General features: G+C 41.4%; 1 protein-coding gene across 1 annotated transcript; it reads left to right on the forward strand.

The window, feature by feature from the left end:
- Window positions 1–4,790: 4,790 nt before the first annotated feature.
- Window positions 4,791–16,170, forward strand: LOC110496661 (transcription factor Maf-like). Its single transcript, XM_021572682.2, has 2 exons — window positions 4,791–6,197; window positions 16,053–16,170. Exons 1-2 carry the CDS (start codon window positions 5,161–5,163, stop codon window positions 16,078–16,080), a joined length of 1,065 nt encoding a protein of 354 aa, XP_021428357.1. The 5' UTR covers window positions 4,791–5,160; the 3' UTR covers window positions 16,081–16,170.
- Window positions 16,171–16,538: the final 368 nt, after the last annotated feature.

Below are 16,538 nucleotides of genomic sequence, written 5' to 3' on the forward strand. Positions count from 1 at the left end.
GATGAATACATAGCTACTAGCAGTGGGTATTATATTTAGAGTTAGCAATCTAGTTCATGTGTTTTGAGTTTCCACATCCTCAGGTGCCAACCCTAAATGAATTAGCCCAACACATTAGTTAGTGCACATAAAAATGTGTGTAATTCATGATTAGCCTACATTACTCATGATTTGGGTCAGACCAAATCATGAGCTGGTGCCAATAACTGTAAAAGTTAGTGGCACCAGAGAGACCAGGGGAAAATGAGTTTGTGGCTCGTGCAGTGATGTGGGCTGGTGTGGATAAAATGCCAGGGCCGAATTCTTGTCCCAGTCCTCCCCCTGCAAACATTGGAGTAAAACAAGCTTATATTTTAGGTTCTGATGTGGTGGACAGCTGAACTAAGCTCATGAGGCATTAATACATTATATTCTTCAAGAATCAATTTGTACATAAACTCAGCATAAAAAGAAATGTCCTTTCACTGTCAACTGCGTTTATTTTCAGCAAACTTAACATGTGTAAATATTTGTATGAACATAACAAGATTCAACAACTGAGACATAAACTGAACAAGTTCCACAGACATGTGACTAACAGAAATTGAATAATGTGTCCCTGAACAAAGGGGGGGGAGGGGGGGGTCAAAGTCAAAAGTAACAGTCGGTATCTAGTGTGGCCACCAGCTGCATTAAGTACTGCAGTGCATCTCCTCCTCATTGACTGCACCATATTTTCCAGTTCTTGCTGTGAGATGTTACCCCACTCTTCCACCAAGGCTTCTGCAAGTTCCCGGACATTTCTGGGTGGAATGGCCGTAGCCCTCACCCTCCAATCCAACAGGTTCCAGACGTGCTCAATGGGATTGAGATCCGGGCTCTTTGCTGGCCATGGCAGAACACTGACATTCCTGTCTTGCAGGAAACCACGCACATAACGAGCAGTATAGTTGGTGGCATTGTCATGCTGGAGGGTCATGTCAGAATGAGCCTGCAGGAAGGGTACAGGAGGAGGATGTCTTTCCCTGTAACGCACAGCGTTGAGATTTTCTGCAATGACAACAAGCTCAGTCCGATGATTCTGTGACACACCGCCCCAGACCATGACGGACCCTCCACCTCCAAATCGATCCCGCTCCAGAGTACATTCCTCTGTGTAACGCTCATTCCTTCGACGATAAACGCGAATCCGACCATCACCCCTGGTGAGACAAAACCGTGACTCGTCAGTGAAGAGCCCTTTTTGCCAGTCATGTCTGGTCCAGCGACGGTGGGTTTGTGCCCATAGGCGACGTTGTTGCCGGTGATGTCTGGTGAGGACCTGCCTTACAACAGGCCTACAAGCCCTCAGTCCAGCCTCTCTCAGCCTATTGCGGACAGTCTGAGCACTAATGGATGGATTGTGCGTTCCTGGTGTAACTCGGGCAATTGTTGTTGCCATCCTCTACCTGTCCGGCAGGTGTGATGTGCGGATGTACTGATCCTGTGCAGGTGTTTTTACACGTGGTCTGCCACTGCGAAGACAATTGGCTGTCCGTCTTCTCCCTGTAGCGCTGTCTTAGGCGTCTCACATTACTGACATTGCAATTTATTGCCCTAGCCACATCAGCAGTCCTCATGCCTCCTTGCAGCATGCCTAAGTCACGTTCACACAGATGAGCAGAGACCCTGGGCATCTTTCTTTTGGTGTTTTTCAGAGTGAGTAGAAAGGCCTCTTTAGTGTCCTAAGTTTTCATAACTGTGACCTTTAATTGCCTATCGTCTTATACTGTTAGTGTCTTAACAACCGTTCCACAGGTGCATGTTCATTAGTTGTTTATGGTTCATTGAAAAGCATAGGAAACAGTGTTTAAACCCTTTACAATGAAGATATGTGAAGTTATTTGGATTCTTTCAAATTATCTTTGAAAGACAGGGTCCTAAAAAAGGGCCGTTTCTTTTTTTGCTAGTTTATAATTTAGTCCAAAAAAATGGATGTAGCAACTTCAGGTTGCCTGTTTTAATGTGGGTTTATTGAAGTTACACTGAGTTTTTCTGCCTTAATAAAGGGTACTTCAAAATCAACACACAGATTGTTCTTTCAGATGACCCTTCACTGATTGTCTACACCCCCACCCCACACCTCATCTCAAAAGAAATTGGTAACTTTTGGGTGGCTCAACCTATTGGAACGCTGCCAAGGAGGGCAGTTACATGTGTTCGCAAAGAAGAGGTCCTGAGTTCCAGCCAGGTAGGAGGCAAATCAGGGGGAAATGATACTGGTTAAGTCCGTAACATAAGCTTACTTAAAAATAAAAATGTGTTCCATATGACGTGGAACATAAGTCATACAATCAGGAGAGCCTGGATATAATAATTAATAGGTCACACTAACAGTAAATCCCAGGCCAGACCTGAATGGAACACTGGGTACTTTTACCCAGGATACATTTGGGTTCTCCTGGAGTGAAATCAGAAAGGTCACATCATCTCTCATTAACACTATGTGTATTTGGGTTAAACCTGCCCATAGTTTCTGATAAATCCACGCATAGTTTCTGAGAGGACACCGATTAGACAGGCTACATTTTAGACAGTCTATTTACCCTTCTATTGGAGCAGGTCCAAACTGAATCAGTGAAGTGAAACAACAGTGAAACAACTGGATACTGTTGATTGCAGGCAAGAGAAAATACCATGGCCTAGGCCCTAGCAGATCTATAGGACTATCTATGGCTTTTTAGAAAAAAATATAAAACAAGGAAATCTTATATTGCAACTTGTATGCAATATCAGCAACATTATGAATAGGCTAATGTACATTATTGGAAACAAATAATAAAATGACCACTAATGCATAAAAAAAAACTGCATTATTACTAACGTATTTAATACTGCGTGGTACAAAACAACTTGGATAAAGAAATATAACTTTGATCATATGAGCATGTTATTGTCTAAATGACATGTGTTTAAAATGTGTTTGACTGTTTCATAGCCTCACTTAATTGACAGAGATTCATCATAATTACACTTTCTAGTTATTCTATTGACTAATAATGACTATATGTTTACACAGCAGCAGCAGCAGAGTGGAATTGGAAGGGACACCTCTCCTCTGATATTTATTCAACCCATCAGACACCTCCTCAGAGAGCCTACTCTGTTTTGTGTGTTAATGAAAAAAACATCCTCTGTGTTTAGCGCTAAGTCCCCATGAACAGTCACAGGGACCAGGAGAATATCTACTAGTGTTGAGGCACAGGGGACTTGGTGCTGTGCTGCTGGGGGCGTTGGATTTCTAGATGTTGCTTTCCCTTGTGACATGCTCTACAGAGAGATGAGTTATTTACTCTCATCTCCTCCGAGGATAACCCTCTTTATGGTTTGTTCTTATGTGCCACCACTCCTGCCATATAGAGGGAGGAAGGGAGGGGGGCCTACTATGTCTGTTCTGTTCATTAGAAGGGAAACAGGCTCTATTGAAGATTACTCCATATTGGAGCTAAGAGGCAGAGAAGTATTTGATGGAGTGTGTTATATAACACTAAAGTCCTGGTCCTACAGTATGACCATGCACCATCATCAGTGTGTTCTTACCTTGTTTTTCGTCTTTCTTATTTTAAAATCGGAAATGTATGCTCTCACATCCAGCGACTCGAGAATGTGCATTATTTATGCAGATCCTGCTATATGTTTAATCATTGTACAAAGTAACAAAAAGCAGAGGGGATCGTAACACCTGTCGTAACTAATGCCTGCCCAAGGCCTACTGTGTCATTCCAAAGGGTGGCGCTGTTGGGTTTGCTAACAGCCACTCACTCACTTAGCCGGACCCATGCCTTCACAACCGTATCGACAACACGAGTGCACGTTCAATGACTTCACTGATCAAGAACTGCTACAAGAGAATAGGCGCGTTCCTCTGCCCCGCTGTTGTTGACGCCTGCCAGATCTTACAACGCCTTGATAGGTGTTGCACGTATCAGCTAACCACATCATATGTTATAGCAATCTGTCAGTCGATGACAGACGATGACGTGGCACGTAAGCATTGGTTGATGCATGCAACGTCTGAGCAGGGGAACGCGACCTAAATTGAAGTGGTATCAGAAGAACATAGTAAACATAATTGAACATGTCCATTAGGTCAGAGCCTTATAAATAGCTCTGAATTAGGTTTTATAAACGCATAGACTGAGATAAGTGAGGCCACTTTGGCTGGTAAATGTTTCGCGGTAAGCGAAGTGTTTACCATTCATCTACCCCATATTTCCACAATTAAATAATTACACTCAACACTAACAGTGTTACTACTTCTTAACTAACCTTCTTCGATATGTTAGAATCAATTGGACAACCTACGTTTTAAGCCCTACAACCCCAATGTTTTAAAAACATAGCCTATTCCTATTTGTTATTATGCTGACAAAATGGTATCGTAGGCTATATCTATACCCTATTCATAAGGTAGCTAATATACTATTAACTTGCTTTTTATATGTAGCTTATCCCATGTAGGTATCCCAACTTTATTCAAAGAAATGGGATGAACATGTTTACCATTCATTGAAAGTCGTTATAACCAATAGGCTAAGTGGTGTTTCTTTGTTTTGTTTTTACTGTCTTTATTCTGCATTCTAGAGAGGGCTCCCAGAGTTTCCAAAATGTTGGATTTTCTACTATTATGCCTATTATGCTAATTATCCCTCAAAGCGAGATAGCTCATTGGCTGTGAGTACAAATTTAATATTTGAGCCCAGAGCCCTGATGTTAGGACGCCTATAAAATTCAGCAAGGCGTTTGAACTCGTCTGCAGGGATTGATGGCTTTTAAAAAAACACTCTCTCCGTCAAGCCTGGGGTGGAGTTGTTTTTCTTTCCTTCTCTACAAGGCATGAATTTGCCTGTGACACGGCACGTGAACCTCCTTCAATTTGGCGCACTAATCCTAAAATAAGGCATGAAGTGTTAAATGTTATAAACACACAGAACTGCGCTCAGACAAGGAGAAAGAGAGGGAGAAAACGGAGGAGAGTGAGACGCACGCGCTGCTCTGGTGCGTCTGTGCAGAGACTGCATAAAAAGAGAGAAAAAAATAACAAAAAAAACGTGCGCTGCGCAATTAGGCTAGAAACCTTGTGTTTTTTCTCTCCATTTTCTGGAAGATAAAATAAATAAAGAAATCAAGCTGGCTCAGTGCATGTCACAGCAGCCCGCTTTGACAGGTGCTGCTCAGCCCCTTTGGAGGACTGCTTTCAGCAGCAGCAGGATGGCATCAGAACTGGCAATGAGCAACTCCGACCTGCCCACCAGTCCCCTGGCCATGGAATATGTTAATGACTTCGATCTGATGAAGTTTGAAGTGAAAAAGGAGCCGGTGGAGCCGGATCGCAGCATCAGCCAGTGCAGCCGCCTGATCGCCGGGGGATCCTTGTCTTCCACCCCGATGAGCACGCCTTGCAGCTCGGTTCCCCCTTCCCCAAGCTTTTCGGCGCCCAGCCCGGGCTCCGGGAGCGAGCAGAAAGCTCACCTGGAGGATTTCTACTGGATGAGCGGCTACCAACAGCAGCTGAATCCCGAAGCGCTGGGCTTCAGCCCCGAAGACGCGGTAGAGGCGCTGATCAGCAGCAGTCACCATCTCCAGTCCTTCGATGGCTATGCTAGAGGGCAGCAGTTCGCGGGGGTGGCCGGGGCAGGAGGCGGCATGGCCGGGGAGGAGATGGGCTCAGCAGCCGCTGTGGTATCCGCTGTTATCGCTGCAGCGGCAGCGCAGAACGGAGGTCCACACCACCATCACCACCACCACCACGCCGGGGGACACCACCCCTCCACAGGGGTCCCGTCCAACGCCAGTTCGGCAGGCAGCCACCAGCACATAGGACACCTGGACCTGGACGACCGGTTTTCGGACGACCAGCTGGTGAGCATGTCAGTACGGGAGCTGAACCGACAACTGCGCGGGGTCAGCAAGGAGGAGGTGATCCGACTGAAACAGAAGAGGAGGACCCTAAAGAACAGAGGCTATGCCCAGTCCTGCCGCTACAAGCGGGTCCAGCAGAGACATGTTCTGGAGGGCGAGAAGACGCAGCTGATCCAGCAGGTGGACCACCTCAAGGCGGAGATATCGCGGCTGGCCAGGGAGCGGGACGCATACAAGGACAAGTACGAGAAGCTCATAACCAACGGCTGCAGGGAAAACGGATCCGACAACACCCCCTCGTCCCCAGAGTTTTTCATGTGAGTTTTACGGCGTCAAAAATAGTAAAACAATTTAAAAGAGGAAAATAAATTGTCTTACATTTAGTCAGATGTGTAAAGTTTCTGTGCGTAAAGTTGTGGCGTGGCAAAGATACAAATTACACCTTTTATTTTGTTTTTATATTTTGTTGCGATATTTTATGAAAACGGGGTTAGGTAGTTAAATATCCTCTATGCATCTTAATTGTTTTACCGTCGTTATTTTGTAGCTATTTTAAGAAGTAAAAAGAAAACATGTGTGAGGTTTGTTTCGTTTGACATCTCCCTCAAAAGTGTACAATAATCATTAAGTATCTGTGCATCCAAACCTTTCTCAATAGGCTTTCATTTAGGGCCTACAGTAAATGTAGTCAAATTGAACTGAAAAAAAGGTAACTTCAATATTTAGATGTTTCAGCCTGTCTTCTTGTATAATTTGCCACATTCTCGTATTATCAATGTTGTTCATGTTTTGAGCATTCAAACAGTAGCCTATGGCGTACACCAGGGGTATTTAATTCCACTCTTACACTAGGTCCGTAAACTTGCTGGTTTTCTATTCTACCTGATAATTAATTGCACCCACCTGGCGTCCCAGGTCTAAATACGTCCCTGATTAGAGAGAAACAATGAAAAGGGCAGTGGAACTGGCTTCGAGGTCTAGGGTTGAATTGGGGGGTTAGGGTTAGGGTTATAGCCTATCCTAAGACAACCGTGTGGGAGATGTTGTGAAGATTTCGTCGAACCCGTTTTATACATTTTATAGTTTGAACTCATCACTTTTTTGGTGATTTGGGCCGAAATGTTTGAGGGACTTCATCATCCATCCGTCTCCTCGACTCACCTCTCCTCCTCTCCTCACGTCTCGCCGTACCGTCTGACATCGAGCATCATTCTCGATACACACAAACCTGCTGACGCATCACCTTTCACTTGTCAGGCTTGGCTTATACAGTATGTCTGGAGAAAGACAGACAGGACATTTGGAATTATATCGTCTCTGGAATGGAGTGCGTTGTGTTCTAAACCGTTTGGCTTTCATTGTGTGTAGTCCACTATATTTTTAAATCTGATGGCATTTTGTACTTCAGGATTCCTGTGGATTCCTTTCTAATTCAAAAGGGCACATTTTAATTCAGTAAATATTCAGACAATATCATGTTATCTTGTCACACAATAGGTTGCTTTTTATTTTTTTAATATTGTAAGAATATTTTGATTAAATATAAGCCTACTTTTATATCAGTTATGTCCAAATGCACTAAATGGTTTTCTTTCTTATTTTCTTGTCTTGTCTTTGATATATGCATGCTCTTAATTCAGGTGGCTTCAGTTTGACTTTATCAAAAGTGTTATCACGATTCACCAATTCGAGGAGGAGAAATTCCTTCATCTGAAGGTGTCCTTCTATGAATGTTATGGAAGTGTGGGAACTATTGCACGCATGTTACCCGCAACGCCGTGGGTTTTAACCGATCAGAAAACGATTGGGAACTAAAATTGGAAAATATTAATGTAATGTTCAATAACATTCTATAAAATGTCACCACATATTGTTTGGACAACACAGTCCGCGACCATTATCTTGAGCTACATGTTTAAAATTGAATATCTACATTTCCACCATTCATCAATAAATGTTTATGAATGGAAACGTAGCTTTAATTTATGTTATTTTTATTATTCATGCATGTTCAAATTATTGCAATGCTGACTTATCACCGGTTTTATTAGCCTAATATTGTCGTGGATAAGGCTAAATTAGGCCTAATTCTCGGGGTAAAATTAAATTCATAATATCTTTCGGAAATAGGTCTAATTTCTGTGTTTTGGTTTTAGACCTGTCTTGTAATCTCAATATGCCTAGATGTTTTGCCTCCCGCTCTGCTGTAGGCTATACCGTACCCACATCTTAGGAGGACAATATAGGCCTAAAGCAAAACAAATGTTTGTGGTTTAGAAAGGCCTACATTCGCTTTATGATGTTCTAGAAGCTGTAGGCCTAATAACGTGTTGGGTTTATCTCTTCTTCTATGTTGTGCATCTTCCGCTGTGTTGTGCAGAAATAATTTCACCTGTTGCTTGCTTTCTCAAGAGAAATACAACATTCAAATTTAAAATTTCCACTACCGGTCCACTTTTGTTAATCATTATTTTGGAGCACACTTTTGCTCTGTGCTCGGTAGCAGTCTAAAAACTCGACTCTGAACCATTCACTCAAAAGTTTAATTCTAAATATGGCATGGAGATAACTGGCATATTTTATTTAGTTCAATAAAAACGGACCCTATTTGCCTCAGGTCAATTGAAAGGGAATTAGTCTAGCCTACTTGATGCGCAGAGGTTAGCCTAGAACTAAGTTTAACATGTCATTTTTTTTCTGAAATCCTATTTTGACGAATACAAATCGCTCACTGTTTGCTTATGGTGTACATATTACGGCAGTGTAGAAAAGGGAACTGGTGGTGCCGGACGGTCCCCTCGAATTGGTTTGTTCCATTTCATGACATTTAGCAGAAGCTCTTATCCAGATGAGTAATTGGGATCAAATGCCTTGCTCATCTTGCTAATTTTCCAGCCAGGTCAGCCGTGATCGCGAGCTAGTTGGGGATTCGAACAAGTGACGTTTCGGTTATTGTTCCCTCGCGCTTAACCGCTAGGTTACCTGCCGCCCCATGACCAGTCTTCTATTTCTACTTTCGATATTGGAATTTGAAGTATACTACCAAATGAGGTAAATGGAAAAAAGCCCCCTCTTGAAAAATAAATACTTTCATGATTAATATCTCGAAATTCATAACATACCAAATGCTTCTGTAGCTAACATGAAGAAAACAAATTTAGTATAGGCCTATGCAACATGTCAAGTGTTGATCCCATGTTTCATGAGATGAAATAAAATATCTCTGAAATGTTCCATTTGCACAAAAAGCTTATTTCTCTCAAATGTTGTCCACAAAATTGTTTACATGCCTGTTAGTGAGCATTTCTGCTTTGACAAGATAATCCATCCACCTGACAGGTGTAGCATATATATAAACTGATTAAACAGCATGCTCATTACACAGGTGCACCTTGTGCTGGGGACAGTAAAAGGCCTCTCTAAAATGTGCAGTTTTGTCACACAACACAATACCACAGATGTCTCACAGATGTTTTGAGGGAGAATACAATAGGCATGCTGACTGCAGGAATGTAACCAGAGCTGTTGCCAGATAATTGAATGCTCTGAAACAAAGCTGAAAATGTCCCAGTTGGCCTGCATAATCACCAAACATGTCACCCACTGAGCATGTTTGGGATGCTCTGGATCTATGTGTATGACAGCATGTTCCAGTTGCCGCCAATATCCAGCAACTTCAAAAGCCATCGAAGATGAGTGAGACAACATTCCACAATCAACAACCTGATCAACTCTATGAGAAGGAGATGTGTCACGCTGCCTTTTTTAAAGGTATCTGTGACCAACAGATGCATATTGGTATTCCCAGCCATATGAAATCCATTAATTAGGGTCTAATTTATTTATTTCAATTGTATGATTTCCAAATATGAACTGTAACTCAGTAAAATCTTATAAATTGTTGCATGTTGCGTTAATATTTTTATTCAGTTTAGTTACAGTGCCTCCTAAAGACATGATTGACATGGGGAAAAGAGGGTATGATGCTGATGATTGATGTAAATCTGCTAGTTAGCTAGCTCAATTTCTTTTACTGATTGTAATTTACCTCTCTGTCGTTCTGTCTCTCTCTGCTGCGCGTATCAGCCAAGCAGACCAAATATTGATGATGATGGAGGCTAAATCAAGTGTTATCAAGTGTTAATCAATGGTATGCTGCTGTGGCAGTACTGATAATATTTAAACTAGGTATCTAGCTACACACACTAGGCCGGTAATCGCATCTCTCAAGCCATGCATGTGACCCGGAGCTTGAAATCTTCATACAGGGCAGACTTGAAAAAGATGCAACTGGGCGCGACTCGCGAGCGAGCTCCGTACAGGGCAAGATCAAAAGGAGCAACCAAGGGACAGGGTGGGGGTGGCGAACTTGAAGACGACTTGCGGGCAGTGGGTTCCGAACAACAATGACAACAAATGTACAAAAATAAATTATACCTCCACTTTCAATACTGGAATGGCAAAGGGACGTGTGCTCTGCACAGATAGAGCCTTATCTGTGCACGTGCCTGACAATGTTACAGCTGCACAGGTCAGTTTTTTAAAAGGGAGAATCTAGCGTGTCTGTTTCCAGGGGCGGATTGGCCATCTGGCAATTCCGGCAAATGCCAGATGGGCTGGACCATTGTTGAGTTGGGTGGGCTGGTAAACATTTACACATGAACATATATTTTTAATATAAAAAATATACAATGAGATTTAGGAACACCTTCCTAATATTTTACCCTCAGAACAGCCTCAATTCATCAGGGCATGGACACGGCATGGTCTACAACGTGTCCCATGTTGACACCAATTGTTTTATTTATCTAGGCAAGTCAGTTAAGAACAATTTCTTATTTTCAACGACGGCCTAGGAACAGTGGGTTAACTGACTGTTCAGGGGCAGAATGACAGATTTGTACCTTGTCAGCTCGGGGGTTTGAACTTGCAACCTTACTAGTCCAATGCTCTAACCACTAGGCTACCCTGCTGCCCTTGTCTCAAGTTGGCTGGATTGAGACATGAATTGTGTATGTGTGCCATTCAGATGGTGAATGGGAAAGACAAAGACAAAAGATGCCTTTGAATGGGTTTGGTAATAGGTGCCAGGCGCACCGGTTTAAGTGTGTCAAGAACTGCAGCGGTGCTGGGTTTTTCACATTCAACAGTTACCCATGTGTATCAAGAATGGTCCACCATCCAAAGGATATCCACCTAATTTGACACAAATGTGGGAAGCATTGGAGTCATCAGGGGCCAGCATCCCTGTGGAATGTTTTCGTCACCTTGTAGAATTCATGGCCAGGCAAATTTAGGCTGTTCCAAAGGCAAAAAGGAGTGCAACTCAATATTAGGAAAGTGTTCCTAATGTTTTGTACACTCAGTGTATTCGCAAGGTGCGAACTTGGTGCTAAGCCCCTATAGCAGAGTCTGTGTTTTGTTTGTCTATTGAAGTCAGTGTGTGTGTGTGTGTGTGTGTGTGTGTGTGTGTGTGTGTGTGTGTGTGTGTGTGTGTGTGTGTGTGTGTGTGTGTGTGTGTGCGTGTGTGTGTGTGTGTGTGTGTGTGTGTGTGTGTGTGTGTGTGTGTGTGTGTGTGTGTGTGTGTGTGTGTGTGTGTGTGTGTGTGTGTGTGCGAATGCGAGTGTGAGTGCGTGTGTGTGATTTAATTGGAAATTGTGGAATATTTTGCAACTTTGTGGGAATGTTCTGTGCAACCTCAGGTAAAATATGTGAATATCACAATAATATTATTGCAACATCCCAGACAACATCCATAAATTAATGAAATATTCTGGGAACCTTTAAAGAACCCAATGTTCTGTCAATTTTTTTACAACATAAAGAAATGTCCTGCACAAGCTAACTTGAACGTTGTATGAATGTCATCACAACTGAGCATATTTTGTGCTTTGGAAACCTGTCTCTTGTAATGTACCCACACGTTTCCTACAACCTAATTAAATGTTCTGTGAACCTTTAAAGACCTCAGAAATGCTGTTTCGTCAACATTCTTGCAGCATCAAAGGAATGTTTTGTGCACCCTGATACAAACATCAGGGAGCACAACTGGACAATTGTATTGTTTTGGGAACCTATCTGTAGTTATGTCCCCACAATGTCCCCACAACCTAAATAAATGTTTTAAGAACTTTTAAAGAAAATAAAAATGTGTTCTGGGAACATTCTTGTAACATTAGGTGAATGTTTTTTGCAACCTAAAAGAACATTGTATAATCACCAGCAGAACTGTACAGTTCATCTTTTGTGATGTCCTCACAATGTTCCCACCAGACTGTTTCCACAACCTAATGAAACATTCTGGGCAACTTTAAAGAACAGATGAAATGTGTTCTGGCAACATTCTTGCAACATCAGGCGAATGTTTTATATTAACATTGTATTATTATCAACACGACTGGGTAGTTTTTGTGTTATGAGAACATTTGCCGCAACCTAACGAATGTTCTGGGAACTTTCACAGAACTAATTCTGGTTTGCTGGGAAAATGTTAGTTAGGACAACATCCAAATGTAACATAAAACACTAACTAGAACTTAATGGGAATCTTAGCTAATGTTCTTGAAATGTTTGCTAGGATTATATTAGGATTAATTTAATCAGCATGAAGTGTAATTCCATTCTCTGTCCCACCTTATTGACTCGTGAACTGCAATCATTTCTACCATGCCCAATGATTGGATTATTACAGATAATGCAGTTGTTTCCTGTCATAATATTGGACTTTCTCTCTAAGGTCAACAATGGGAAATCACTTTGAAACTTATTCTTATTGACATTTGAATCATTATTATGTACTTCACTTTAATGCCTTTATTAATGGCAGAAGGGATGTCTGTGTATTTTGTGTATGTGTGTGTGTGTGCGTGTAAGTAGACGCGCATGTGCTTGTGTGTGACTAAGTGCGTGTGTTAGGACGTCAATATCCAGCATTGTGTCTTTTATTTGACCTTGCGATGAGAGTCTATACAGGCATCCATTAATCCAGTCTGTTTATCTATTTCGTGTTCAGTGTAGACAATATGTATGAGCAGATCACTTTCTCCCTTTATTACAACGCATTGAATTTAATATACGCATTGTTATGGCGAAATCTGAGATCACCTAAACGACCAGTTTTTCAAGCTAAATTCCTCTGCTTGCATATTCATGGTCTTGCTTTACGTAACAGTAACAGAGCAAAAGTTGAATCCCCCTCCTCATTTAGGTTATTTTTGCTGCAATAATTTCTGTATGCTTCTGTTTAAATCATTTATGCTATTATTAACACATAGACACACACATCCAAGCTTGCCCTGACACAGCACCCCAAAGGTTAAACACATATTCACATTCAAAAGAGTGAACTATTTTAATTTCTTCCACTCACTTTCCATCTGCATCTCTCCCTGCGTCACGATAAACATTTAGACTTAAAGGGATTTAAATCAACCACATTTATGTACCTACGTGTGCGTGTGTGTGGGTTTGTGCATGTGTGTGTGTGTGTGCCAAGGTTATTATAGTAAACTAAAACAAATCATGAAAAAACTATTTAGTAAACTTAAATAAAATAATTAATAAACCTGTTCAAAAAACGTAAACTATACTGAAACTATTAACTTTGACTCCAAAACGAACAAAAATAAATAAAAACTATCATGAATTATGTTCATTTTTAGTTTTGTCCTAAACTCTAGGAACAAGCTGTTGGAATGGGTTTTCAAGATACTAAATCTGTCGGGTTAATGCAGCCAGGAGATGGTGATTTTTCAAAAAAGCCTAGTTTGTGCATCACCATCGCCAGTTATCACTAGCTAACAAGGGAAGGAAACGGCTAGCTAGCTAACTTGATTCTTCTTGCATGTACTACTTAAGTTAGATAGTATTTCATTGGTGTAAACCTGGACGAGAGAGAGTTTCCTTCCACCAAGTCACATTGAGATTGACTTTATAATTTAAACCTAACCGAGCTTAATCTTAGCTCTGGAGAACCTAAGGCCATACAGACATACAGTAGGGTTCTCATTTAGATAATTGACCACAGTGGGGTTAATGTGTACAGCTGTCCCTATGCTCTGTTGAACTGCTAATAATCACTGTGTGCAAGACGCTTTTGGAAATGCTACTTTCATATCAAACCAAAATGATTTTACAAATCCAAAATATTAATTTACTGTGCACCGTTTTAATGCAGATTCCCACAGAGGTGTTTTACGTTGCACTTCCTGAGCTAATGGGAACTTGGAAAGGAACCAAATAAACCTGTTGGCTGGAAGCTGTATTACACCAACAATCTCAGTGGAAATCTGTGGTAAAACAGCGTATATTTTGTAATTGTAAAGCTATTTTTGGATCATAATTAAGTTGAATGTTCAAGGTTTCCAAAACCGTATCGCAATCAATGATCAATTGCTTCTAGATAGAGCATTTCACACTTCACCAAAATCACCTCAGCTAATCAAATTGGACATGAAATGACTCCATTGTCGCATTGGAGTCTTGAGAAGGGCTAACCTAACCTATGACCTGACCCAGTACCTTATGTATTACTGCGTGACATCCCGAAAAACACAGAAAACTGAACAACCCAAATGGCTCCTTGCCTCCCATGCATGCTTTTCTAACACTGAAACTGAAACTAAATAATATAAAAAAAAATGTTTTTAGAAACTGAGTGGTGTGAGACCTGCATGCTGATTGGCTGACAGCCGTGGTATATCAGACCGTATACCAAGGGTATGACAAAACATGTATTTTTACATTGGTAACCAGTTTATAACAGCAATAAGGCACCTCTGGAGTTCGTGATATATAGCCAATATACCACAGCTAAGGGCTTTATCCAGGCACTCTGTGTTGCGTTGTGCGTAAGAACAGCCCTTAGCCGTGGTATATTGTCCATACACCACACCACCTTGGGCATTATTGCTTAAGTATACAACTAAAACTAAATAAAGCCTTGAAAATTAGGTCTCTTCCCTCTCTCTCTCTCTATCTCTCTCTCTCTCTGAGCCAGTCTAACAGACATTGATCTCCAGCCAGACAATGTGACTCGGTGTTGTACAGCTCTTCTTCCGTCTCTCTCCTCCTTTCTCCTCTCCTACTCTCTCCTTTATCTGTACCTGGGAAAGACCCTGACCTCACACACTTGTGCCATGTCCTAGCCTTCTCTGTGTGTTTGTGTTTCCTTGAAATGCTGCCAGCAGGCATATCCCACACCAGTGTGTGCATGCACATGTTTGTTCACATTTTGTTCTTGATTATATCTACCTATGGCTTATTCATCTGCCCGAGATCTGAAAATAAACATTAGTTTCTACGGCTCTGGTCAGCTTCACACTGATCAGCACACATTACCAAATAACAGGACTCAGTAGGCTACTGCACCTCTAGTCAATAGAGTGAGAGGCTGAAAAACAGCTTCTATCTCAAGGCCATCAGACTGTTAAACAGCCACCACTAACATTGAGTGGCTGCTGCCAACATACTGACTCAACTCCAGCCACTTTAATAATGGAAATTGATGTAAAAAATGTATCACTAGCCACTTTAAACAATGCCACTTAATATAATGTTCATGTACCCTACATTACCCATCTCATATGTATATGTATATACTGTACTCTATATCATCTACTGCATCTTGCCATCTTTATGTAATACATGTATCACTAGCCACTTTGAACTATGCCACTTACATTTACATACGCTACATTACTCATCGCTACATTACTCATCTCATATGTATATACTGTACTCTATACCATCTACTGCATCTTGCCTATGCCGTTCTGTACCATCACTCATTCATATATCTTCATGTACATATTCTTTATCCCTTTACACTTGTGTGTATAAAGTAGTAGTTGTGGAATCGTTAGGTTAGATTACTCGTTGGTTATTACTGCATTGTCGGAACTAGAAGCGCAAGCATTTCACTACACTAGCATTTACATCTGCTAACCATGTGTATATGACAAATAAAATGTGATTTGATTTGATTTGAAGTGTTCAGGTTGTGGGTTGTTCCCATCCTGCTCTCTCCCTTTCTCTCTATCTCTATTTTTCTCTTTCTTTCCCTTATTCACCTTCCTCTCCCTTTTACAGAAGTTCAGTGCATGTTTTAGTGAAACAATGTTCTGCCCTTTTTACTGTGTTTTAATCCTTCCGTTTATTATCACTATCCTCAGGACGTCGAGAAAGTTCCTCCATCTGTGATAGTGACCCCTGAACCCTGCACATGACCCTTGACCTGGAGTCTAAGGTAACGTCAGCCATCTCATTCTTTTTCCTCTTCAGTTCACTGCTCACCATAGTTTTTTATTGTTTGTTTATTGTTGCTATTTGTAATACTTGTTAAACAAATACAGGTATTTTGCATTTTATGTTCAATTGTACAATTATACTGAAGGATATACACTGAGTGTACAAAACATTATGAAGACCTGCTCTTTTCATGACAGAGCTATGATCCCTTATTGATGTCACTTATTAAATCCACTTCAATCAGTGTAGATGAAGGGGAGGAGACAGGTTACAGAAGGATTTTGAAGCCTTGAGACATGTGTATGTGTGCCATTCAGAAGCACAATGGGCAAGACAAAATATTCACTGGTTTGAGTATGTCAAGAACTGAAACGCTGCTGGGTTTTTCCCACTCAACAGTTTCCCATGTG

The sequence above is a fragment of the Oncorhynchus mykiss genome, chromosome 2 (assembly GCF_013265735.2).
Source record: "Oncorhynchus mykiss isolate Arlee chromosome 2, USDA_OmykA_1.1, whole genome shotgun sequence".
Lineage (NCBI taxonomy): Eukaryota > Metazoa > Chordata > Actinopteri > Salmoniformes > Salmonidae > Oncorhynchus > Oncorhynchus mykiss.